Source organism: Salvelinus alpinus, chromosome 25, assembly GCF_045679555.1.
Source record: "Salvelinus alpinus chromosome 25, SLU_Salpinus.1, whole genome shotgun sequence".
In the NCBI taxonomy this organism is placed as follows: Eukaryota; Metazoa; Chordata; class Actinopteri; order Salmoniformes; family Salmonidae; genus Salvelinus; species Salvelinus alpinus.
Window position 1 is genome coordinate 39980310 of NC_092110.1, and position 26217 is coordinate 40006526.

At 49.1% G+C, this 26217-nt stretch overlaps 1 protein-coding gene across 1 annotated transcript; it reads left to right on the top strand.

Annotated features, from left to right (window-relative positions):
- The first annotated feature begins 9370 nt into the window (after positions 1-9370).
- On the top strand, positions 9371-23978 carry LOC139553110 (retinitis pigmentosa 1-like 1 protein). The gene is given in 13 exon segments (XM_071365065.1): positions 9371-9445; positions 9448-9612; positions 9718-9890; positions 10427-10655; positions 13764-13894; positions 14002-14111; positions 14951-15288; positions 15410-20677; positions 21091-21474; positions 21589-22005; positions 22110-22310; positions 22509-23481; positions 23827-23978. Coding segments are annotated over 13 exon segments (8616 nt in total).
- The last annotated feature ends 2239 nt before the right edge of the window (positions 23979-26217 follow it).

The following is a 26217-nucleotide window of genomic DNA, read 5'->3' on the forward strand; positions in this document are numbered from 1 at the left end:
GTCCGTGGAGCTCCGAGACAGAATTGTGTCGAGGCAGAGATCTGGGGAAGGGTACCAAAACATTTCTGCAGCATTGAAGTTCCCCAAGAATACAGTGGCCTCCACCATTCTTAAATGGAAGAAGTTTGCAACCACCAAGACTCTTCCTAGAGCTGGCCGCCCGGCAAAACTGAACAATCGGGGGAGAAGGGCCTTAGTCAGGGAGGTGACCAAGAACCTAATGATTACTCTGACAGAGCACCAGAGTTCCTCTGCAGCACTCCACAAATCAGGCCTTTATGGTAGAGTGGCCAGACGGAAGCCACTCCTCAGTAAAAGGCACATGACAGCCCGCTTGGAGTTTGCCAAAAGGCATCTAAAGGACTCTCAGACCATGAGAAACAAGATTCTCTGGTCTGATGAAACCAAGATTGAACTCTTTGGCCTGAATGCCAAGCGTCATGTCTGGAGGAAACCTGGCGCCATCCCTACGGTGAAGCATGGTGGTGGCAGCATCAGGCTGTAGGGATGTTTTTCAGCTGCAGGGACTGGGAGACTAGTCAGGATCGAGGGAAAGATGAACGGAGCAAAGAGATCCTTGATTTTACTGAGTAAAAGGTCTGAATACTTATGTAAATAGATTTAAACCTGTTTTTGCTTTGTCATTATGGGGTATTGTGTGTAGATTGATGAGGGAAAAAAACAATTGAATCAATTTCAGAATAAGGCTGTAATGGAACAAAATGTGGGAAAAAGTCAAAGGGTCTGAATACTTTCTGAATGCACTGTATCCGAATTAAGATTAAACTACAGAAATAATGGTGGGTCAGCTATGACATGACACATTGAGTTTGAAAACATCTCTTTTGGTTATTGAACTACAGTAAGTGAAGTGGCTTTACACCCGGTAACGGAATTCCATCATGAGTCCCTGATCTGTACTACACAGAAATACATAATTATGGATATGAAAATAATCTCTTCTAAATCGGAATAAGATGAGAAAAAATAAGAAATAATCACCGGTCTTGATAGTATCACTGCTCTTTATTTATTAAGCGTACTTTCCTTTACTGTACTCTACTGTGCTGTCCAAACTTGTGAATCCAACTGTGCTTTGTGTCAACTAAGATTTCCCATTGTAGCCAATTCAATTGCAGAAATTCCATTAGCGATTTTTCGGAAATTTAATAATTTAATAATTCATTAAAAAAGTTATATCCGTAAAACCCTATAACTAATTGATAGCTCTACCTTTACTAAATGATAGCTCTACCTAGGGTTGCACATTTTGGGAAATATTCAGAGGTGGAAACTTTCTGTGGGAATTAACGGGAATATATGGGAATTAATATTAATACCATTTAAATGTAGATGTTTTTTGCATTGGATATATGTACCATATCACATGGAGACAGAAAAATAAACCTTTTACCTTTTCATGAGTAGACATGATTGAAAAGGATTAGATCCTTCCAATAGACAATTTTTTAAAACAATTTAGTTACGAATTGAACTTTAATTAAATGAGTTGACTCTTCACATGGGATGATTTCACTGAATAACAAAAGAAAGGGAACTTTGAATGATCCCCAATGATCCATCGCATCTCCAAAAAAATCTGTAAAATGATAGTCTAGAAACTAAAGCTTTGGTTGTCTTCCTCTCAGGCTTCCATGTCTTCTCACTGGACCTCCTCAATATCCACCTCTTCAACATCAGACTCCGCAGCCTCATCTTCACTGTCACATTCCAACCTTGTTGAGGATGGCTCGTTGTCAGGCTCAAAAAGCATCAAATTTGCCCGGATGGCCACCAATGTTTCAACCCTTTTATTGGTCAGCCTGTTGCGTGCTTTGGTGTGTGTGTTCACAAACAAGGACCAGTTGCGCTCTGACGCAGCTGATGTTGGTGGGATTTGGAGGATGATGGAGGCAACAGGGGAAAGAGCCTAAGATCCACAAAGTCCCTTCCACCAGGTGGCTGATGAGATATGTTGGCACGACTGCCATATTGCATCTCCATCCCAAAGCCCTTGCTTGGCAGTGTACTTCGCCAGACTGCCAAGAACCTTGCCCTCATCCAGGCCAAGGTGGTGAAACACGGTAGTGATGATACCATAGGCCTTGTTCATCTCTGCATCAGACAGGATGCTCTTACCAGCATACTTGGAGTCCAACATGTACGCTGTGGCATGTATGGGCTTCAGGCAGAAGTCTTCACGCTTTTTGATGTATTTCAGAACTGCAGTTTCCTCTGCTTGGAGCAACAGTGAATTGGGCAGGGCAGTATGGATTTATTCTCTTACATCTGCAAGCAGAGTCTGAACATCAGAAAGGATGGCATTGTCTCCCTCAATCCGTGCAATGGCTACTGCTATAGGTTTCAGGAGTTTCAGGCTGCTTACCACTCTCTCCCAAAATACATCATCCAGGAGGATCCTCTTGATGGGGCTGTCCATATCGGCAGACTGTGATATGGCCATTTCTTGGAGAGACTCCTTCCCCTCCAGGAGACTGTCAAACATGATGACAAGACCACCCCAATGGGTGTTGCTGGGCAGCTTCAATGTGGTGCTCTTATTCTTCTCACTTTGCTTGGTGAGGTAGATTGCTGCTATAACTTGATGACCCTTCACATACCTAACCATTTCCTTGGCTCTCTTGTAGAGTGTATCCATTGTTTTCAGTGCCATGATGTCCTTGAGGAGCAGATTAAATGCATGAGCAGCACAGCCAATAGTTGTGATGTGAGGGTAGGACTCCTCCACTTTAGACCAAGCAGCCTCCATGTTCACAGCATTGTCTGTCACCAGTGCAAATACCTTCTGTGGTCCAAGGTCATTGATGACTGCCTTCAGCTCATCTGCAATGTAGAGACTGGTGTGTCTGTTGTCCCTTGTGTCTGTGCTCTTGTAGAATACTGGTTGAGTGGTGGAGATGATGTAGTTAATTATTCCTTGCCCACGAACATTCGACCACCCATCAGAGATGATTGCAATACCGTCTGCATTCTCTATGATTTGCTTGACCTTCACTTGAACTCTGCTGAACTCTGCATCCAGCAAATTAATAGATGAAGCATGTCTGGTTGGAGGGGTGTATGCTGGGTGAAGAACATTCAGAAATCTCTTCCGATACACATTGCCTGTGAGCATCAGAGGTGAACAGTTACACAGCTCGAGCAAGACGTTCATCAGCATTTATCTGACTACGTTCCTCCATTGAGTCAAAAAAACTTCTGATTCCAAGAGGACCATGCTATCGATAAAGTGTCAGATTCATCATTTTCACCTCGAATAGAAGTAGAGCGACTTACGTCAGAGGTTGCTTGTTGAGAGCGCTGAGGGAACTTTATGCACTTGGCCAGATGATTCTGCATCTTTGTTGTTGCATTCTTCACATATGATTCGGCACACTATTTGCAAATGTACACAGCTTCTCCTTCTACATTAGCTGCAGCAACATGTCTCCACACATCAAATGGCATGGCATTTTCCTATAAAGATTAGAAAAACATTTGTAAAAATATATATAATTTCCATGTACAGATAAATAGTTAAGCAGTTAAATTAAACAACTCCTTTGTAAGATAAATGTTTTAAAATGAAACATGTATGGAAACAGGTGAATTAACACTCCTCAGTTAGCAGGCTCAAAAAGCAAGATAAAACCCACATGGTAGCAAAAACTAACTAGCAGAAATTGTTAACAATATTTAAACACACTTTGCTTTAGGCTACTATTTACTAGTTAACAAAAAATTATGTATTCATATAAAACATATTCACCCCACCCAGTATTGTAATCAAAACTTACCAGAAAGCATGTAGTCCTTGGCTCAGACAGTGTAGTAATGTGGACTCAATAGCATCTCATTAGTGTGCAAGATCTTGAGAATCAGCTGTACATGTGATGGAAGAATGCACTGTGCATGTGATGGAAGAATGCACTGTGCATGCAGAGGGTTGCAATTCCATGAATTGGGGATAGTTTAACCAAAATATGCCACAGGCCTATAATTGACTTATGTTTATCTCACGAAAAAAGGTTCACTGTTGTAAGCAAAATTTAAAAAAAGGAATTTAAGCAAAATTCCCCAAAATTCCCGGGCCTAACTTCCCATGGAAAATTTCAGGAAAAATTCTGGAAATTTACCAGAAAGTTTCCAACCCTTTGCAACCCTTTAAAGCTCTAAATTCTTACTTGTTACTTTCATTATCATAAAATGTGGAAAATATCTTAAAGGTATGTGGGTCTTTGGTAACATAATTCCAAGGCACAAGGCTTACATTTACAGAAAGGCATAAAAAAAATTATCCAAAACTAAGTGTTGATATTAGTTGGCAGGGGGTCTTTACTTCAACATTTACAACATTCAACGTGTTTTAAGACTTTTTCTGGGAGATGTTTTCTAAGACCACTTTTCCATCTGTTTAACCAAACATCAAAGCCTTAAGCCATATTACATTTTGTAGGATGATAAATGGTAAAACAATTATATATATGCCTTAATTCAGGTAGCCTAGTGGTTAGAATGTTGGACTAGTAACCGGAAGGTTGCAAGATCAAATCCCTGAGCTGACAAGGTAAAAAATCTGTCGTTCTGCCCCTGAACAAGGCAGTTAACCCACTGTTCCTAGGCTGTCATTGAAAATAAGAATTTGTTCTTAACTGACTTGCCTAGTTAAAGAAAGGTAAAATAAATATAAAATCCCCCCAAAAATATAGACTCTTCATTTTAATTTATAACCCAATTTGACATGCTCATATGTACTTCACATGTTGGTGCTCATGGGTCCTTTTACATGGAAATTACCTTTTAAAACAGCAGATTATTTCACTTTAAGTGTAATTCAATAGAATGTTATTTTTTTCCTCAAAGTGTCTTACAGTTAACAGATGTATTGAATAGGCAGCGCATGTGAGATTCAAACCTACAACCCTGGTGGTTCCAGCCCCGTGCTCCAACACACTCAACCATCTGGTGGTTCCAGCCCCGTGCTCCAACCCACTCAACCATCTGGTGATGCCAGCCCCGTGCTCCAACCCACTCAACCATCTGTTGGTTCCAGCCCCGTGCTCCAACCCACTCAACCATCTGGTGGTGCCAGCCCCGTGCTCCAACCCACTCAACCATCTGGTGGTGCCAGCCCCGTACTCCAACCCATTCAACCATCTGGTGGTGCCAGCCCCATACTCCAACTCACTCAACCATCTGGTGGTGCCAGCCCCGTGCTCCAACCCACTCAACCATCTGGTGGTGCCAGCCCCGTACTCCAACCCATTCAACCATCTGGTGGTGCCAGCCCCGTACTCCAACCCATTCAACCATCTGGTGGTTCCAGCCCCATACTCCAACTCACTCAACCATCTGGTGGTGCCAGCCCCGTACTCCAACCCACTCAACCATCTGTTGGTGCCAGCTCCGTGCTCCAACCCACTCAACCATCTGTTGGTGCCAGCCCCATACTCCAACTCACTCAACCATCTGGTGGTGCCAGCCCCGTGCTCCAACCCACTCAACCATCTGTTGGTGCCAGCTCCGTGCTCCAACACACTCAACCATCTGTTGGTGCCAGCCCCGTGCTCCAACCCACTCAACCATCTGGTGGTGCCAGCCCCGTGCTCCAACCCACTCAACCATCTGGTGGTGCCAGCTCCGTGCTCCAACCCACTCAACCATCTGTTCTACCAGACTGTCTGGCCAGCCTGTAGCTAGTTTAATCTCAATGCATTAGTCTCAATCAATGGTACGGTTGCAAATTGCCATGTACTTACCAGGGTTGGGGTCAATTCTAATTGAAAACAGTCATAACAGGAAGTGATTTGAATCTAAAAGGAAAAACATTTAAAAACTTTTTCAATTCATAGCTTTTTTTGTTTATTGAGAATTGATTGAAAATAGATTACATTTTTCAATTATTGGTAATTACCATAGTTTCCTACAACATACACTATGGTAATTAATGTACTGCTCATTTTGGAACTATATGGAAACATTATAATGTTATAGGCCTATTTGAATAATTTTTAAACAAATATTGTGTTACAGAGAGTACATTTTGTGTGTGCGTGCGTGTGTGTGTGCGTGCATGTTTAACCTGTGTAAATAGGCTTTATGTAATGTGCTATGGGCAGGTAGGGCTGATCTCAGCATGTGCTGCTACCTGTTTACAGTCTGTCCCAAATAGGATTGTCTGACCAACAGAGACACTTCTTTAAACATAGTCTGCCTGGGCTGTCCTACCTCTTTACCTTGTTACCTTCAGCCAGGATACAAGCCTGTTTCTGTGTTCCTTTCATGTTTTATAGGATTCTGTGTTCCTTTCATGTTTTATAAGATTCTGTGTTCCTTTCATGTTTTATAGGATTCTGTGTTCCTTTCATGTTTTGTAGGATTCTGTGTTCCTTTCATGTTTTGTAGGATTCTGTGTTCCTTTCATGTTTTGTAGGATTCTGTGTTCCTTTCATGTTTTGTAGGATTCTGTGTTCCTTTTATGTTTTATAAGATTCTGTGTTCCTTTCATGTTTTGTAGGATTCTGTGTTCCTTTCATGTTTTGTAAGATTCTGTGTTCCTTTCATGTTTTGTTGGATTCTGTGTTCCTTTCATGTTTTGTAGGATTCTGTGTTCCTTTCATGTTTTGTAGGATTCTGTGTTCCTTTCATGTTTTGTAGGAGTCTATGTTCCTCAGAGCTTAAATAGAGAGTTTGATACCGTCGTGATACGTCGATAAGTTATAAAGAATTAAACTATTGGCCAGTTTGAGACTAATTAACAATCATCTGGTGACGGAATATTTAATTTAAACAATTTAAGATATAAAAATGTCACACACATACAGTGGGGAGAACAAGTATTTGATACACTGCCGATTTTGCAGGTTTTCCTACTTACAAAGCATGTAGAGGTCTGTAATTTTTATCATAGGTACACTTCAACTGTGAGAGACGGAATCTAAAACAAAAATCCAGAAAATCACATTGTATAATTTTTAAGTAATTAATTTGCATTTTATTGCAAGACATAAGTATTTGATCACCTTCCAACCAGTAAGAATTCCGGCTCTCACAGACCTGTTAGTTTTTCTTTAAGAAGCCCTCCTGTTCTCCACTCATTACCTGTATTAACTGCACCTGTTTGAACTCGTTACCTGTATAAAAGACACCTGTCCACACACTCAATCAAACAGACTCCAACCTCTCCACAATGGCCAAGACCAGAGAGCTGTGTAAGGACATCAGGGATAAAATTGTAGACCTGCACAAGGCTGGGATGGGCTACAGGACAATAGGCAAGCAGCTTGGTGAGAAGGCAACAACTGTTGGCGCAATTATTAGAAAATGGAAGAAGTTCAAGATGACTGTCAATCATCCTCGGTCTGGGGCTCCATGCAAGATCTCACCTCGTGGGGCATCAATGATCATGAGGAAGGTGAGTGATCAGCCCAGAACTACACGGCAGGACCTGGTCAATGACCTGAAGAGAGCTGGGACCACAGTCTCAAAGAAAACCATTAGTAACACACTATGCCGTCATGGATTAAAATACTGCAGCGCACGCAAGGTCCCCCTGCTCAAGCCAGGGCATGTCCAGGCCCGTCTGAAGTTTGCCAATGACCATCTGGATGATCCAGAGGAAGAATGGGAGAAGGTCATGTGGTCTGATGAGACAAAAATTGAGCTTTTTGGTCTAAACTCCACTCGACGTGTTTGGAGGAAGAAGAAGGATGAGTACAACCCCAAGAACACCATCCCAACCGTGAAGCATGGAGGTGGAAACATCATTCTTTGGGGATGCTTTTCTGCAAAGGGGACAGGACGACTGCACCGTATTGAGGGGAGGATGGATGGGGCCATGTATCGCGAGATCTTGGCCAACAACCTCCTTCCCTCAGTAAGAGCATTGAAGATGGGTCGTGGCTGGGTCTTCCAGCATGACAACGACACGAAGCACACAGCCATGGCAACTAAGGAGTGGCTCCGTAAGAAGCATCTCAAGGTCCTGGAGTGGCCTAGCCAGTCTCCAGACCTGAACCCAATAGAAAATCTTTGGAGGGAGCTGAAACTCCGTATTGCCCAGCGACAGCCCCGAAACCTGAAGGATCTGGAGAAGATCTGTAGGGAGGAGTGGGCCAAAATCCCTGCTGCAGTGTGTGCAAACCTAGTCAAGAACTACAGGAAACGTATGATCTCTGTAATTGCAAACAAAGGTTTCTGTACCAAATATTAAGTTCTGCTTTTCTGATGTATCAAATACTTATGTCATGCAATAAAATGCAAATTAATTACTTAAAAATCATACAATGTGATTTTCTGGATTTTTGTTTTAGATTCCGTCTCTCATAGTTGAAGTGTACCTATGATAAAAATTACAGACCTCTACATGCTTTGTAAGTAGGAAAACCTGCAAAATCGGCAGTGTATCAAATACTTGTTCTCCCCACTGTACATACAAAAAATTGCAGAGGATACACTCAAAAGTCAAGAGACTTGTTTCCATTGTGGTCCTCTATTGGTGGCCAAGGGCTACGCCCAAACATCAAGTGATATGGGCAGTCTGTACCATGAATACATTCAGTCATATCCATAGCCAGTCACAGTCATGTGTATAGGTTATCTACTCTGGATAGCTGCTCTGTGTCAGGTGCTCTGTGTCAGGTGCTCTGTGTCAGGTGCTCTGTGTCAGCTGCTCTGTGTCAGCTGCTCTGTGTCAGGTGCTCTGTGTCAGGTGCTCTGTGTCAGGTGCTCTGTGTCAGGTGCTCTGTGTCAGGTGCTCTGTGTCAGATGCTCTGTGTCAGGTGCTCTGTGTCAGGTGCTCTGTGTCAGCTGCTCTGTGTCAGGTGCTCTGTGTCAGGTGCTCTGTGTCAGGTGCTCTGTGTCAGCTGCTCTGTGTCAGGTGCTCTGTGTCAGATGCTCTGTGTCAGGTGCTCTGTGTCAGCTGCTCTGTGTCAGGTGTTCTGTGTCAGCTGCTCTGTGTCAGGTGCTCTGTGTCAGCTGCTCTGTGTCAGGTGCTCTGTGTCAGCTGCTCTGTGTCAGGTGCTCTGTGTCAGATGCTCTGTGTCAGGTGCTCTGTATCAGCTGCTCTGTGTCAGGTGCTCTGTGTCAGATGCTCTGTGTGAGGTGCTCTGTATCAGATGCTCTGTGTCAGGTGCTCTGTATCAGATGCTCTGTGTCAGGTGTTCTGTGTCAGCTGCTCTGTGTCAGGTGCTCTGTATCAGATGCTCTGTGTCAGGTGTTCTGTGTCAGCTGCTCTGGACAGCTTATCTACATCCAGGATTTGGGTGGTTGCTGTTTTTCATTCCCAAGCCTGTGTGTGTTAAGTGGGTTATGTGTTGACAGTGTATGTGTGTGTGTGTGTGTTCTCTCTAGGTGTATGTGAGAGGGCAGCATGCAGTGGGCTCCAGCAGGTTTGTGGGACCCCCATGGGCCCCAGTCTGAAGATGGCTCCCCCTCCCCCTCCCCCTGCATCCACCCTCCGCCTCTCACCTCTCCCATGTGATTGCCGCGCCACCAGCTAAGCGAATCACCTTCTACAAGAGAGGCGACGATAAGTTTGCAGGTGTGAGGATGGCGGTCCACAAACGCAGCTTCAAATGCTTTGACGCACTGCTGGATGACCTGTCGCAGAAGGTCAGAACACACACACACACACACACACACACACACAAACAGTACACACACACACACATTAAACCTCTATCGTGGCGCTGAACCTAAACGTGTATCTGTGTGTAGGTGCCCCTGCCATTTGGGGTACGTACGGTCACCACCCCCAGAGGAACCCACAGTATTAAACATCTAGAGCAGCTGGAGGACGGAGGGTGTTACCTCTGCTCTGACAGACGGCAGGCTAAACCAATCAACATGGAGCTGGCTGGCAAACGCCCCGCCCTCTGGCACCACCCCAGGTGAGTGTTTGTATGACTATCTGTGTGTATATAATCGTGTGAATTTGATGCATGTTGTTTATCATGTGTATGGCAGTGACGTTCAGGGGACGTTTAAGATGAAGGAGGACGATTATCATTTTTGATGAACATGGCCTTATTTCTAATACAGCATATTGGATGACTGTCATTCATATTCCATTCATCCAGTTCAATGTAACATTAATAGGTTTAGGCTACTTACGTTGCTACAACCTAGCCTATGAATGACAGTTTACAATGTAGGTGCACACGGATCGAGATAAAAAAAAAATGTAATCAAGCTGACAGACAGTGGCTGTTGACCTTTATTACAAAACAGTGTTTTAATAAATAATTTGGTGAAATGTAAATGTATGTAGTTTAGTTTTATCTTAAAAGGATTACGTTTTTTAAATGTTTCACTATTTGTATTTTTCTGAAATTCACTGAGGAGGATGGTCCTCCCATTCCTCTGAAGAGGAGCCTCCACTGGTGTATGGTGTGTGCGTGTTCACGGTGTGTGTGTCCCACTACAGCCGCCGAGTGCCACAGCGACCAGCAGAAGACCCTTGCCCTCCCACTGCTCCAAGCCACACCCCTACACGGCAGCGGCGCATCCTATTGGTCAGAAACAGCGACCCTGCGGTGAGGAGGAGTGTGATTCTGAGCCGCCGCTCGACCCGGAGCCTCCGAGTGTTTCTGGAAGACATCTCGGAACTGATGCAGTGTCACGTCAGGAAACTATACACACTGGAGGGACGCAAGGTACATCTGGCAGTGTGGTGTGTTGGGGAGGGGGGGTGGGAGTGTGTGGTGTCTTGGGGAGGGGGGGTGGGGGGGGTGGTGTGTTGGGGAGGGGGGGTGGGAGTGTGTGGTGTCTTGGGGAGGGGGGTGGGGGGGGTGGTGTGTTGGGGAGGGGGGATGGGAGTGTGTGGTGTCTTGGGGAGGGGGGGTGGGAGTGTGTGGTGTGTTGGGGAGGGGGGGTGGGAGTGTGTGGTGTCTTGGGGAGGGGGGGTGGGAGTGTGTGGTGTCTTGGGGAGGGGGGGGGGGGTGGGAGTGTGTGGTGTGTTGGGGAGGGGGGGTGGGAGTGTGTGGTGTGTTGGGGAGGGGGGGTGGGAGTGTGTGGTGTGTTGGGGAGGGGGGGTGGGAGTGTGTGGTGTGTTGGGGAGGGGGGGGTGGGAGCAGTGTGGTGTCTTGGGGAGGGGGGGTGGGAGTGTGTGGTGTGTTGGGGAGGGGGGGTGGGAGTGTGTGGTGTGTTGGGGAGGGGGGGTGGGAGTGTGTGGTGTGTTGGGGAGGGGGTGTGGGAGCAGTGTGGTGTCTTGGGGAGGGGGGGTGGGAGTGTGTGGTGTGTTGGGGAGGGGGGTTGGGAGTGTGTGGTGTGTTGGGGAGGGGGGGTGGGAGTGTGTGGTGTCTTGGGGAGGGGGGGTGGGAGTGTGTGGTGTCTTGGGGAGGGGGGGTGGGAGTGTGTGGTGTCTTGGGGAGGGGGGATGGGAGTGTGTGGTGTGTTGGGGAGGGGGGGTGGGAGTGTGTGGTGTCTTGGGGAGGGGGGGTGGGAGTGTGTGGTGTCTTGGGGAGGGGGGGTGGGAGTGTGTGGTGTCTTGGGGAGGGGGGGTGGGAGTGTGTGGTGTGTTGGGGAGGGGGGGTGGGAGTGTGTGGTGTCTTGGGGAGGGGTGGTGGGAGTGTGTGGTGTGTTGGGGAGGGGGGGTGGGAGTGTGTGGTGTGTTGGGGAGGGGGGATGGGAGTGTGTGGTGTCTTGGGGAGGGGGGATGGGAGTATGTGGTGTCTTGGGGAGGGGGGGGTGGGAGTGTGTGGTGTATTGGGGAGGGGGGATGGGAGTGTGTGGTGTCTTGGGGAGGGGGGATGGGAGTGTGTGGTGTCTTGGGGAGGGGGGATGGGAGTGTGTGGTGTCTTGGGGAGGGGGGATGGGAGCAGTGTGGTGTGTTGGGGAGGGGGGATGGGAGTGTGTGGTGTCTTGGGGAGGGGATGTGGGAGTGTGTGGTGTCTTTGGGAGGGGGGATGGGAGTGTGTGGTGTCTTGGGAAGGGGAGGTGGGAGTGTGTGGTGTCTTGGGGAGGGGGGATGGGAGTGTGTGGTGTGTTGGGGAGGGGGGGTGGGAGTGTGTGGTGTGTTGGGGAGGGGAGGTGGGAGCAGTGTGGTGTCTTGGGGAGGGGAGGTGGGAGTGTGTGGTGTCTTGGGGAGGGGGGATGGGAGTGTGTGGTGTCTTGGGGTGGGAGTGTGTGGTGTCTTGGGGAGGGGGGATGGGAGTGTGTGGTGTCTTGGGGAGGGGTGGTGGGAGTGTGTGGTGTCTTGGGGTGGGAGTGTGTGGTGTGTTGGGGAGGGGGGGTGGGAGTGTGTGGTGTCTTGGGGTGGGAGTGTGGTGTCTTGGGGAGGGGGGATGGGAGTGTGTGGTGTCTTGGGGTGGGAGTGTGTGGTGTCTTGGGGAGGGGGGATGGGAGTGTGTGGTGTCTTGGGGAGGGGGGGTGGGAGTGTGTGGTGTCTTGGGGAGGGGGGATGGGAGTGTGTGGTGTCTTGGGGAGGGGGGGTGGGAGTGTGTGGTGTCTTGGGGAGGGGGGATGGGAGTGTGTGGTGTCTTGGGGAGGGGGGATGGGAGTGTGTGGTGTCTTGGGGTGGGAGTGTGTGGTGTGTTGGGGAGGGGGGATGGGAGCGGTGTGGTGTCTTGGGGAGGGGGGGTGGGAGCAGTGTGGTGTCTTGGGGAGAGGGGGTGGGAGCAGTGTGGTGTCTTGGGGAGGGGGGGTGGGAGCAGTGTGGTGTCTTGGGGAGGGGGGATGGGAGCTGTGTGGTGTCTTGGGGAGGGGGGGTGGGAGTGTGTGGTGTCTTGGGGAGGGGGGATGGGAGTGTGTGGTGTCTTGGGGAGGGGGGATGGGAGTGTGTGGTGTCTTGGGGAGGGGGGATGGGAGCAGTGTGGTGTCTTGGGGAGGGGGGATGGGAGTGTGTGGTGTCTTGGGGAGGGGGGTGGGAGCAGTGTGGTGTCTTGGGGAGGGGAGGTGGGAGTGTGTGGTGTGTTGGGGAGGGGGGATGGGAGTGTGTGGTGTCTTGGGGTGGGGAGGTGGGAGTGTGTGGTGTCTTGGGGAGGGGGGATGGGAGTGTGTGGTGTCTTGGGGAGGGGGGTGGGAGCAGTGTGGTGTCTTGGGGAGGGGGGTGGGAGCAGTGTGGTGTCTTGGGGAGGGGAGGTGGGAGTGTGTGGTGTCTTGGGGTGGGGAGGTGGGAGTGTGTGGTGTCTTGGGGAGGGGGGATGGGAGTGTGTGGTGTCTTGGGGAGGGGAGGTGGGAGTGTGTGGTGTCTTGGGGAGGGGGGATGGGAGTGTGTGGTGTCTTGGGGTGGGAGTGTGTGGTGTGTTGGGGAGGGGGGGTGGGAGTGTGTGGTGTCTTGGGGTGGGGAGGTGGGAGTGTGTGGTGTCTTGGGGAGGGGGGATGGGAGTGTGTGGTGTCTTGGGGAGGGGAGGTGGGAGTGTGTGGTGTCTTGGGGAGGGGGGATGGGAGTGTGTGGTGTCTTGGGGTGGGAGTGTGTGGTGTCTTGGGGAGGGGGGGTGGGAGCAGTGTGGTGTCTTGGGGAGGGGGGATGGGAGTGTGTGGTGTCTTGGGGAGGGGGGGTGGGAGTGTGTGGTGTCTTGGGGAGGGGGGATGGGAGTGTGTGGTCTTGGGGAGGGGGGATGGGAGTGTGTGGTGTCTTGGGGAGGGGGGGTGGGAGCAGTGTGGTGTCTTGGGGAGGGGGGATGGGAGCAGTGTGGTGTCTTGGGGAGGGGGCAGTGTGGTGTGTGTGTGTGTAGTGTACAGAGCCTGATGTGCCCAGGTGTGTTAAAGTTTATACGCACTTACGTGTGTGTGCACTAATGTGTGTGTGTGCGCGTGTGTAGATTGACAGTGCACAGAGCCTGATGACGTGTCCAGGTGTGTTGGTGTGTGTGGGTCGAGAGCCCTTCAGACCTCTACTGCTGGAGTACGTAACCAAGAGCTCTGAGGAGAAACTTCCTGGACTGGGGTCGCGGTTAGTTTATAGAAAAACTGCTGTTCTATTTGAATATCTTCTATTCATTTCTATTCTATTCTATTTTATTAAATTTTATTGATTGGTTTATTGATTGATTGACCAAGGCCAACTGGAAACGGGGCCCGCTCCCCCGGTACTGGAGCACGCTCACCTGGTAACGGAAAAGGGTCACGGTCTAGTGTCTGCAGCGAGGGACACGACATCAAGAAGAACGGTAGGTCATGATGTGTTTGTCTGTGAGTGGTAGTGTGTGTTACTGTTGAATATCCAGAAATAATCATATTTCCTCTCTGTTTTGTTTCCTTTCATTTTTTTTGCGCTCTCTCTTTCCCTCCCTCTTTCTCTCTCTTTCCCTCCCTCTTCCTCTCTCTCTTTCCCTCCCTCCTCCTCTCTCTCTTTCCCTCCCTCTTTCTCTCTCTCTTTCCCTCCCTCTTTCTCTCCCTCTTTCTCTCTCTCTTTCCCTCCCTCTTTCTCTCTCTCTTTCCCTCCCTCTTTCTCTCTCTCTCTTTCCCTCCCTCTTTCTCTCTCTCTCCCCCTCCCTCTTTCTCTCTCTCTGCCCTTTCTCTCTCTCCCTCCTTTCCTCTTTCTTTCTCTCTCTCTCTCCCTCCCTCTTTCCCTCCCTCTTTCTCTCTCTCTTTCCCTCCCTCTTTCTCTCTCTCTTTCCCTCCCTCTTTCTCTCTCTCTTTCCCTCCCTCTTTCGCTCCCTCTTTCTCTCTCTCTTTCCCTCCCTCTTTCTCTCTCTCTTTCCCTCCCTCTTTCTCTCTCTCTCTTTCCCTCCCTCTTTCTCTCTCTCTTTCCCTCCCTCTTTCTCTCCCTCTTTCTCTCTCTCTTTCCCTCCCTCTTTCTCTCTCTACCCCTCCCTCTTCCTCTCTCTCTGCCCTTCCTCTTTCTCTCTCTCCCTCCTTTCCTCTTTCTTTCTCTCTCTCTCTCTCCCTCCCTCTTTCTCTCTCTCTCTCTCTCTCTCTCTCCCTCCCTCTTTCTCTCTCTCTCTCTCTCTCTCTCCCTCCCTCTTTCTCTCGCTCTCTCTCTCCCTCTCTCTCTCTTTCCTGGTAGTGAACTTTGGTCTGGAGACTAAGAAGAGCATCATCCATCCTCGCTTAGACTCTTCAAACCGCTCCACCCGTTTCTCTCTCTCCTCTGAGAAGTCCTACGCTAATGGCCTCAGCACTTGTCCCCACTCCAACAGCGGCAGGGAGGCGGTGCTGAACGATGACATCGAGAAACGTGTGCTGGTGAACAAAGATGGCAGCCTGTCTGTGGAGATGAGGGTGCGGTTCAATCTCCACAACGACGAGACGCTTCAGTGGTCCACGGAGATTAAGAAGTCTCCCTCTGACTCTCTGACCAATGACTGCTGTCCGCTCAGGGAAGCTCAGCCCTGCTACCTACAGGTACACTTTGCCTTTTTGAGTTTTCTTGTTTCATATTACTCCAGTTTTTTATATGTTTTTATTCGTTTCAGTAACGGTGCTTTACAAATAAAATCTATTGTTATCATTATGTTTCCTATAGCAGGGCCAATCGGAAAGCTGCTCGGACCCTGACTACGCTTTTTGTGTTGCTGAAGCTGCCGACTACGTCCCCAAGCCTCCACAGCGCTCCCTGAAGGAGCCTCAGCCCCGCTGTGCCTGCTGCTACCAGAGACCTGACCCGGAGTATGACCTCTGGGAAAACCCCGCCCACATCCAGACCTCTAAGCACTCCCATTCCAGGGTTAGACACACCCACTCTTCTAGCTCCTCCTCCTCCTGCCGCTCCAGCAGGGTGGTGAGGAGACGGGCGATGCACAAGGAGGGTTCAGAGCCCGGAAGGGTTGTCCAGGAGTGCTGCGTCAGGGAGGAGGTACAGCGTCGGGTGGAGGTGGAGAGGGATGGAGGGATGGTGGAGGTGTGTACAGTCAGCCGCAGCTGCAGCCGAAGTGAGCTCAATCTGACAGACAACCAGGGGGAGGAGCGTCCTCTTTCTAGCTCCTCCCACGTACTCCAGGCGCTTCAGGAAGATGTGGATGCCCTCCCTCCCAGCGCGTCACGCTGCTGCCATAGCAACGACCCCCCACAACCGCTCCCTTTGACTCCGCGACCTCCCAGCCACTTGTCCAGCTCCTCCAGGAGCAGGAAGCACACCCCTGCCCCACAGCGAGAGGAGAGGGGAGAAGGGGAAGAGGAAAGGCGTGACATGGGTGAGGATAGGGCTAGCAGAGCCTCCTCCCGGCGCACTTGTCACTCGTGTTCCTGCCGTGGTGGAGAAGTCAACCCTCAGGCCGACCAGAAGAGGGCGGACAGCAAAGCCTCCCACAGATCTAGATCCTTCAATAGAATCACAACCCCTGTGGCTTCAGAGGAGGGAGATGATGAAGATGATGAGGAGGAGAGGGCAGTCAGCGTAATGTCCACTCACACCGGTCTCTCCGGGGGATCGGGTGGGTCAGTGGGGTCTATGGGGTCCACTGTGTGTCCTGACTGTGGCGGGTGTGACCATAGGTCCAGCTCTGCATCCTGCCCTTCACAGAGGTCACAGCGATCTAAATGTGAAGAGGAGAGGTCAGGGAGCGGACTCTCGGGTGGCTCAGATGAGTCCGGTTTTTCTCAGAGGACCAACAGGTCCAACTGTACCCACTACTACCAAGAGGGCCGAGCAGCCAGCAGAATGTCACACCTGTCTCTGCCCGAGGAGGGAGAGGATACAGGGAAGGAGGGAGAGGTGGAGGTTGGCGAGAAGAGAGAAGAGGGGGAGAAAGAAGAGAGAGCAGCCAGTGCCCTCTCAGCCAAATCCTTCTCTTCAGTCAAGGGCAGGAACTCCAGAACCTCCCATAAATCTAAGGCTTCAGAATCCCTTGCAGACATGGAGGAAGAGATGGAGGGAGAGATGGAGGAAGAGATGGAGGAAGACATGGAGGAAGAGATAGAGGGAGAGATGGAGGAAGAGATGGAGGGAGAAGTGAAAGACAGAAGAGAGCAGAGACCAGCAAGCGCCATGTCAGCTAAATGTAACCTCTCAGTAAAGTCCAACAGGTCCCATAAGTCCTATTGCAGCAAATCTGAACGGGCACCTTCCTCCAACTTACCAGAGGCACCAGCTACTGACGAGGTGGGAGAGGAGAGACCAGCAAGTGCCATGTCAACTAAATCAACCCTCTCAGCCAAGTCTAGCAGGTCTCATAAGTCCACCTGTAGCAAAACAGATGGGTCCACAAAAGTTTCCGCGAGGGAAGCATCTCCCAGATCAGAACCAGAAGCTGCTGAGGATACGGGAGCAGCAGAGACAGAGGACAGAGAAGCCAGTGTTATGTCAGATAAAACCAGTGTTTCAGCAAAGTCCAGCAGATGTCATAAGTCCACCTCTAGTCAGAGTGTTAAGGCTGCTTCTGTCAGCTGTGACACACCTGAAGTCCCTGGTATTGAGACAACAGGTGAAGGTGAAGAGGCAGAAGAGGGCGAGAAAACAGAGGAGAGGGCAGAGAGCTCCATGTCCGCTAAATCTAACCTCTCAGCAAAGTCCAGCAGGTCCCATAAGTCCACCTACAGCAAAGCAGAACAGGCCCCTTCCCCCAACTCAGAGGCGCCAGAAACTGAACCTGGTGTAGATGGGGAGGGAGAGGAGAGAGCAGCGAGCACCAGGTCAACTAAAACCAGCGATTCAGCAAAGTCCAGCAGGTCCCATAAGTTTACCCGTAAAGCTACCTCTCCAAAGCCAGCCGCTTGTGAAACACCAGTCAACGATCCAGCAGAGAACACAGAGGAACAGAGAGCAGCCGTGTCAGGTGAAATCAGGGCTTCTGTCAGGTCTAGCAGGTCTCACAAGTCTACCTGCAGTAGGAGTGCTAGGGCTGAGACACCTGTTGCTAAAGACATCCCTGCTATTGAAACAACAGAAGGAGATGAGAATGGATCTGCTGCTGCTGCAGGAGACACAGAGGAGAGACCGGCAAGCACCACGCCAGCTAAAATGAACGCTTCAGTCAAGTCCAGCAGATCTCATAAGTCTACCAAACCTTCAGAGAGGGTTGTCTCTTCCTGCTTTAAAGGTGCTAACATCCTGGCTATTGAAACAACAGTGAAGTCTAGCAGATCTCATAAGTCCACCTGCAGCAAAGCAGAACGGGCCCCTTCTCCCAACTCACCAGAGGTACCAGCTTCTGCTGTAGATGAGGAGGGAGAGCGAGCCATTCCCAACTCACCAGAGGTACCAGCTTCTGCTGTAGATGAGGAGGGAGAGCGAGCCATTCCCAACTCACCAGAGGTACCAGCTTCTGCTGTAGATGAGGAGGGAGAGCGAGCCATTCCCAACTCACCAGAGGTACCAGCTTCTGCTGTAGATGAGGAGGGAGAGCGAGCAGCGAGTACCGTGTCTGCTAAAACCAGTGCTTCAGCAAAGTCCAGCAGATCTCACAAGTCGACCTGCAGTAGGAAAGTCAGGGCTGAGACACCAGGGACTAAAAACATCCTGGTTATTACGACGACAGGGAGAGAGGAGACGGTTGATGATACAATTGTTGCTGGAGACACAGAGGAGAGACCAGCGAGCGCCATCTCAGCTAAAACCAGTGCTTCAGTCAAGTCCAGCAGGCTTCATAAATCTAGCTGCAGCAGGAGGGCTGAGAATCCAAGCTCTAAACCAGCCGATGTCCCTGTTATTGAAACAACAGGAGGAGACGAGGTCGGAGAGGAGAAAGAGAGAGCAGCCAGTGCCATGTCAGCTAAATCTAACACTTCAGCAAAGTCCAGCAGGTCTATCAGGTCCACCTGTAATGGAAGCACTAAAGCGGTCTCTCCCGTGGCTCAAGATATTCCCGCTATTGAGACGACAGGTGAAAAAGAGCAGGGGGACAAAGAGGAAGAGAAATCTGAGGAGAGACCAGCTAGTGCGATGTCAGCTAAATCAACCACTTCTGACAAGTCCACCAGGTCTCATAAGTCCAGCAGTAGTAGAAGGGCTAAAATGCCAGCTGATGTCCCTGTTGTTGAGACCACCGGAGGAGACGAGAAGGGAGAGGGGACAGAGAGACCAGCGAGTGCCATGTCGACTAAATCCAACGTTTCAGCAAAGTCCAGCAGGTCTCACAAGTCCACCTGTAATAGTGGAAGCAGTAGAGCGGTCTCTCCAGCACCTAAAACAGCAGACGTCCCAGCCATTGAAACAACAGAGGTTGACAGTGAGGGAGAGAAAACAGAGGAGAGACCAGTTAGCGCCATGTCGGCTAAATCTCACGTCTCAGCTAAGTCCAGTACATCTAATAAGTCTAATGGAAGTAACAGAAGTATGTTTCTGCACCGGATAAAAGAGAGAGGTGAGAGAGGTGTTAGACCTGTCCCCAGCACTACAGGAGATGACCTTGAGACAGGCAGTGTGAAATCTGCCATGAGCACAAAACTCAAAAGTAAAGCAGATTCCTCCCCTACCAGACCCCTCTCCAGAACATCACAGACCAGCGCTGAACCCACCAATCAAACACTGCCTGCCACCACCGAGACAACCAATGAGGAGTCTCAAAGTCAAGCCGCCAGCAAGGCTGCAGACAGAGTTGATGACGTCAGACATGATGTCACAGAGGAGAAAGCGCCTAGCGTACGCTCCAAAAGACCTGCTAAAGCAGCTGGAGACTCCAGGCCTGCGTCTGCTTCCTCCGCACGCTCCACCAGGTCAAAGGTGAAAGTTGAGAAGGCCAGCGATGCCCAGGAGGAGGAGAGTCCAAATACAAGCGCCTCCGACTTCCTGCAAGTGAAAGGTCAAGGTCACCGAGTCAAAGGTCAGAGTGACACAGGCAGCGTTCGCTCTGTGAAGACGGTGATAGAAAGGAAGTCCAGACCAAAGTCACCGCGAGCGAGAGACTCTCCCTCCCTGTCCCCCAGTCCCACCATTCAATTGGAGACGGCCAGCATCAGTGACAGCCTCCTCTCCCAGTTCCTGTCAGCTGCTGACCTGCTCAAGGGGAACATGGCCGCCGTGCGCCCCTCCAGCCCTGCAGGGTCAAAGGTTAGCCTCACTGAGAGTGGGAAGAGTGGACAGAGCCGGAGGAGCAGGAAACCCAAACAGGAAGAGGCAGAGTTAGAGATGCTGGATCTCCTCTGTCTGCCTAACACCTTGCCCAACGACGTTGTCAGTGATTGGCTGAGAGGCATACCTGCCGACGGCGGTATGGATAACCCTGAAGACGAGATGAACAAGGGAATTGAGGAGACAGAAGAAGGAGAGGAAGCCGTGGAGAAAGGAGGGGAAACCGAAGGACAGGAAGGAGACGAGACTACGGAGAAACAAGAACTGGTTGAGACCACAGTGCTGGAGCAGGAGAACACGGCTGAAACAAGACAACAGGAAGAGGAAGTGGAGCAGGGAAAAACAGCTGAAACAGGACAACAGGAAGAGAAATTGAAGCAGGAGAACACAACTGAAGCAGGACAACAGGAAAAGGAACAGGAGAACACAGCTGAACCAGGACAACAGGAAGAAGAAGAGGAAGTGAAGGAGGCTGCAGAGCACCCAGAGGAAGAGGTGAAAGAGGAGGAGGAAGAGAGAGGAGAGGAGGGGGGAGCAGCAGTGGAGCAAGAGAAGGAAGAAAAAGAAGAAGAGAGGGAGGAGGGAGGAGAAGAGGGGGGAGAGTGCTCTGAGTGCGCTGGCTTCTGCCCTGACCCAGCCCCGCCCACCAATGACATCACGTCCTCTCGTCCTCGCCACCTGTTCCTCAGTAAAGAATCAGAGCTGCCTCGGAGCTGCCACTCATCTGTGGCAGTAATGAAGGTTCTACTGAGCCCTACACTGGGCCGATGCAGCTCCCTGCCTGAGGTATTTCCTGTTTCTAGACTTTTCCTTGCATACTTTTACTTTCCAGTGAGCACAAGATGTATTTTCAACATCTTTTCAACCCAAAATAGGTATTTTCCAAAATCTTTTTCTCAGAGTTTACAATTGGCTCATTCATCCCCCTCCTCTCCCCTGTAACTATTCCCCAGGTCGTTGCTGCAAATGAGAACGTGTTCTCAGTCAACTTACCTGGTAAAATAACGGTAAAATAAAATAAATAAAAAAAAGAGGGTTATATACTTTATAGTTTTACTGATATACTTCATACTTTTAAACTATTATTAATTTCATATTTTTATTGTGTCATATTCATGGTTTGTATGACTTTCAGGGAGAGATTTTTTTTTGTTTTTTTTTTGATACAATTTATTCCTAATTCTATCCCTTTACTCCAGATAAGTCCTGTGTACGGACGCAGACTGAGCTCCTCTGCTAAAGGTCTTCTGGACTGTCTGGCCCAGCTGCAGCTCATCGACCCGCCCTCTCTTCCAGCTGCAGATCCAAGCCCTGACAGGGACCAGCGATACCAAGAGGTCATGGATATACTAGAGTCACTGTGGCTGTCTAAGCCCAACCCCGGGAAGGGGAAAGAGGGAGAGGCAGAGGGGAAGGAGAGGTTGAAAGACTCTGGTGTGGACCTGAGCAGTGGCTCAGCAGGGTCGGGGGGTTCTGGGAAAGGCAAACAAGATGAAACAGCGGGTGACATCACTCCCATTGCGGAGGGAGAGGAAGAGGGAGGGGAGGGGGAGGCAGGAGAGACAGAGGAAGGGGAGGGGGAGGCAGGAGAGACAGAGGAAGGAGAGGGGGAGGAAGGAGTAGGAGAGACAGGGGGAGAGGGAGGAGATGGAGAGACAGAGGGAAGGGGAGGGGAAGGAGAGACAGAGGGAGAGACAGAGGGAGGGGATGGAGAGACAGAGGGAGAGACAGAGGGAGGGGAAGGAGCATCAGCAGAGCTGCTTTCAGACACGGCCACCCCAGACATCGCCAGCCGAGTACAGAGCAGTCCAGGTGAGGATGAGGCGATCTCAGAGTCGCCCGCAGGGAGAGGTGAGATGCTGCAGACCCCTGAGAGCCTCAGAGCCCCAAGCAGCCCATCCTCTTCAAACAGCACGGCCTATAAGTCCCCCACTGACATAGAGAGAGACACCCCGGAGGACACCACCAGCTCAGGGACGCCTCCGTCAGTCCAGCGAGCGCTGCTCACCAAGCGTGTCTCCCAGGACCCAGACCCGGTCTGGGTTCTCAACCTGCTGAAGAAGCTGGAGAAGCAGTTTATGACCCACTATGTCGACGCCATGGCTGAGTTCAAGGTACTGATACAACAACATGAATCATTATCATCATCATCATCATCATATTCATCACAATCATTTTTTTAATGAATAATCTTGATAATACTGTTGTGTTTGTGAAGGTGCGTTGGGACCTAGACAACAATGTGATGTTGGACACTATGATCACTGAGCTGAGAGACGAGGTGAAGAAGAGGATCCAGACGAGCATTGATCGTGAGCTGAGGAAGATCCGGGGGCGTGCGGGGCGGGGGGGCGTGCCGCGCCCTCCTATCCTGTCCCGAGATTCAACCGTTACAGACCAGAGGAGACGGAGGTTAAAGGTGGGAGGGGCCAACATCTGAGGTTTCTAAATCTCCTTTAAAGTCACTCAGTAACAAAGTCACTATTTTAGTTTCACAGCTTTTTAAAAACTTTTAAGTAAGACTTTATTACATAATATATTTGAATTCCTAATTTATTGTAAAGTGTATTGTCATGTTTTGCATACATTCCTAATAAAGTTTGACTGTGCTTTGAAGGTAATGAAGGTTCAGTCAGTGAACAAGAGTGACGGGGAGCAGGGTTCGGGGGCGGATGTTAGTGACCAGCGCAGCGAGGGTGAGGATGAGTACTGTCCCTGCGACGCCTGCATACGGAAGAAGGCGGATGTCCAACAAATAAAAATGGAGGCTGTGGTCGCCACAGCGCCGGTGATGATGGCGTTTGATCTGCGTAAGATCCTGCTGATGAAGAAAGACCCAAAGCCTCTTGCGCCCTCTAGCCCCACGGAGGGGGAGGACAATGATCGCCTGAAATTGGAGGAGAAGAAAGAGGAAGAGGAGGGTGTGAATCTAGAGGTGGTACACAAAGACGAGGAAGAGGAGGAGACCAAGGAGGATATTATACCAACTGTTGTCATAGAGGAAGCTATCCCTGAGGAGGAAGAGGAAGGAGTGACTGAGGGAGAGGAGGGAGAGGAGGAAGCACAGGAGAGTGATGGAGCTGAGTCTGTGATGGGGGAAGTAGAGGAGGAGATAGCTGAGGAAATAGCTGAGGAGATAGAGGCTGAAGAACAGGAGGAGGATGGAGTGGTGGAGGGAACAGAGGAGGAGGAGGAAGGAGAGATGGGAGGTGAAATTTCAGGAGAAGATGGCGTGGAGGCGGCGCAGACTGGAGAGGGGGAGGAGTTAGTAGAAGGGGAGGAGGAAGGAGCAGGGGACGCTGAAGCAGTGCAGGAGGATCAAGCAGGAGGAGATGAAAACACTGTTGATGGACCAGCAGAGGGGGATGAGGTGGTGGAAGAGATGGGAGAGGGGGAGGAGACGGGTGAGGAGGAGGGAGAGGGGGAGGAGGGAGTAGAGACAGGAGAGGGAACAGCTGAGGAGGATGAAACAGGAGGAGAGGAAGAGGAGGAGGATGGAGGAGAGGAGGCAGAGGAGAACAATGTGGTGTCTGAATTCAAGGTGGAAAAAGAGGAGGAGGAAGAGAATGAAAACACAGCAGGAGAGACAAGTGGAGAGGAGGAGGGAGAGACGGGAGCAGAGGGAGAGACGGGAGCAGAGGGAGAGACGGGAGCAGAGGGAGAGACGGGAGCAGAGGGAGAGACGGGAGCAGAGGGAGAGACGGGAGCAGAGGGAGAGACGGGAGCAGAGGGAGAGACTCCTGAGAAAGGCACAGGGGGCAATGTGGGGGCGGAGGATGCTGTGGAGGAGTTGAATCCTGAAGAAGAGAATGAAGAGGTGAAAGAGGGAAACAGAGAAATCCCCCTGATAAGCCAGATGACCAGAACCTCTGTGGAGTCCCAGCCAGGATCTATGGAGAACACAGTTTCACCAATGCGCTCTTTAACCCCCATAGAGACCAAGGAAACCGGCTCTGATGGACACAAGATGGCGTCTGCAGGTGAGGGGTCTGGGGGGAAAGGCCAGAGGAGAAGCCGATCTCCAGCCAGAGCCAAACGCAGGAAACCCAAAGAGAGCGATGTAGAACTAGATGATCTAGAAATGTAACCCTCACAGGACATAGTAATGATCTATGACGTCCAGTTCTATCACAGAAGATAGAACTGGATGTCCTAGATCTGTAAGCATCACAGTCACATAAAGCACTTTATAATCCCCTCTCTAGGTTAAGAATATCTATACCGGAGGTATTGCACAGGTGAAGGTAGATTCTGCCAAGTCAGAGTGGCATGTACTTGTTATTGTTATGGAAGGGTATAACTGAAACTTGAAATTATCATAATCTTACAAACTATAAGATGTCATGTGAAAATTATATTTGTATATTTCTAGAAACCAATTGTATTTATGTCTGATTTTATTTTCCTGGAGGGATATATATTCTCTAATGTATAGAGGGGTGTATATTCTCTACTTTATAGAGGGGTGTATATTCTCTACTGTATAGAGGGGTGTATATTCTCTACTGTATAGAGGGGTGTATATTCTCTACTTTATAGAGGGGTGTATATTCTCTACTGTATAGAGGGGTGTATATTCTCTACTGTATAGAGGGGTGTATATTCTCTACTGTATAGAGGGGTGTATATTCTCTACTTTATAGAGGGGTGTATATTCTCTACTGTATAGAGGGGTGTATATTCTCTACTGTATAGAGGGGTGTATATTCTCTACTGTATAGAGGGGTGTATATTCTCTACTTTATAGAGGGGTGTATATTCTCTACTTTATAGAGGGGTGTATATTCTCTACTGTATAGAGGGGTGTATATTCTCTACTGTATAGAGGGTGTATATTCTCTACTGTATAGAGGGGTGTATATTCTCTACTGTATAGAGGGGTGTATATTCTCTACTGTATAGAGGGGTGTATATTCTCTACTTTATAGAGGGGTGTATATTCTCTACTGTATAGAGGGGTGTATATGCTCTACTGTATAGAGGGGTGTATATGCTCTACTGTATAGAGGGGTGTATATTCTCTACTGTCTGGAGGGGTGTATATTCTCTACTGTATAGAGGGTGTATATTCTCTACTGTATGGAGGGGTGTATATTCTCTACTGTATAGAGGGGTGTATATTCTCTACTGTATAGAGGGGTGTATATGCTCTACTGTATAGCGGGTGTATATTCTCTACTGTCTGGAGGGGTGTATATTCTCTACTGTATAGAGGGGTGTATATGCTCTACTGTATAGAGGGGTGTATATTATCTACTGTCTGGAGGGGTGTATATTCTCTACTGTATAGAGGGGTGTATATTCTCTACTTTATAGAGGGGTGTATATTCTCTACTGTATAGTGGGGTGTATATTCTCTTCTGTATGGAGGGGTGTATATTTTGGACTTCATGATGATATGCGTATTTTGTGTTTGTGAATAGGTGTGTTGTTAAACAGAATTACACTCTAGAGCGGTGCTCCCCAAACAGGGCTCAAGAGGAGACCAATTCCTCCTGGGTCCCAGACAGAAATATGGTTTAGTTTGGAAAGCACTTCTCTAAAGTTAAGCTGAGAGCACACAATGCTGAGAGCACAAGGTCATCACATACAGGTTAACTTGTATCACTTAGCCATAAACATATACCTCCCTGTGACAATAGGCATTGGGGGAATGTATTCAAAGTAACAACCAAACTACATATTTATATAATTTATAAGCAACAAATCATGTATGTATACTTGATAAGATTACTGTAGTGTCATTCTGAAGCTCAGTGTTTGAAGACTGACATTGGAATCACAGAGAATCTCAGGGAAGGAGGGTTGTATCAACGATCATGATGGGTGTATGACGGACAACTTCCTTATAATGTTTGGTACCCGAATAGTGCTGAGCGATTAGTGCTTTTTGAAGTTGGTTCGGTTTCGTTTCGATTTATTAAAATATAATCATGTTTTTTTTCCATTTCAATTTCGATAATTAAAACATATTTTAAATGCATTATGAAATCATGAAATTAAAAGGATTTTTTTTGTTGCTTTTTAATAGAAATTCCAAAGCCTAAACTAGTGAACATTCAATTGCCAAAACATGTAGAAATTATTCCATTGACTCTTTCAGGTCCACATTGGGTAGACACCAATAGAACATATTGAAATTACTATGAAATAATAAAATATTTCAGTTGTGTATATTTACTTAGGTTTTATTTAATGATTTTATTATTTTTAATTCTTTAAAGTCATGGTCTCATATCTGCTCAGGCAGTAGCTGCCAGCCAGCCAGCCCATCTAATATTATATCTGTACTCCCCATACTCTACTGTCTTTAGTCATCCTATTTA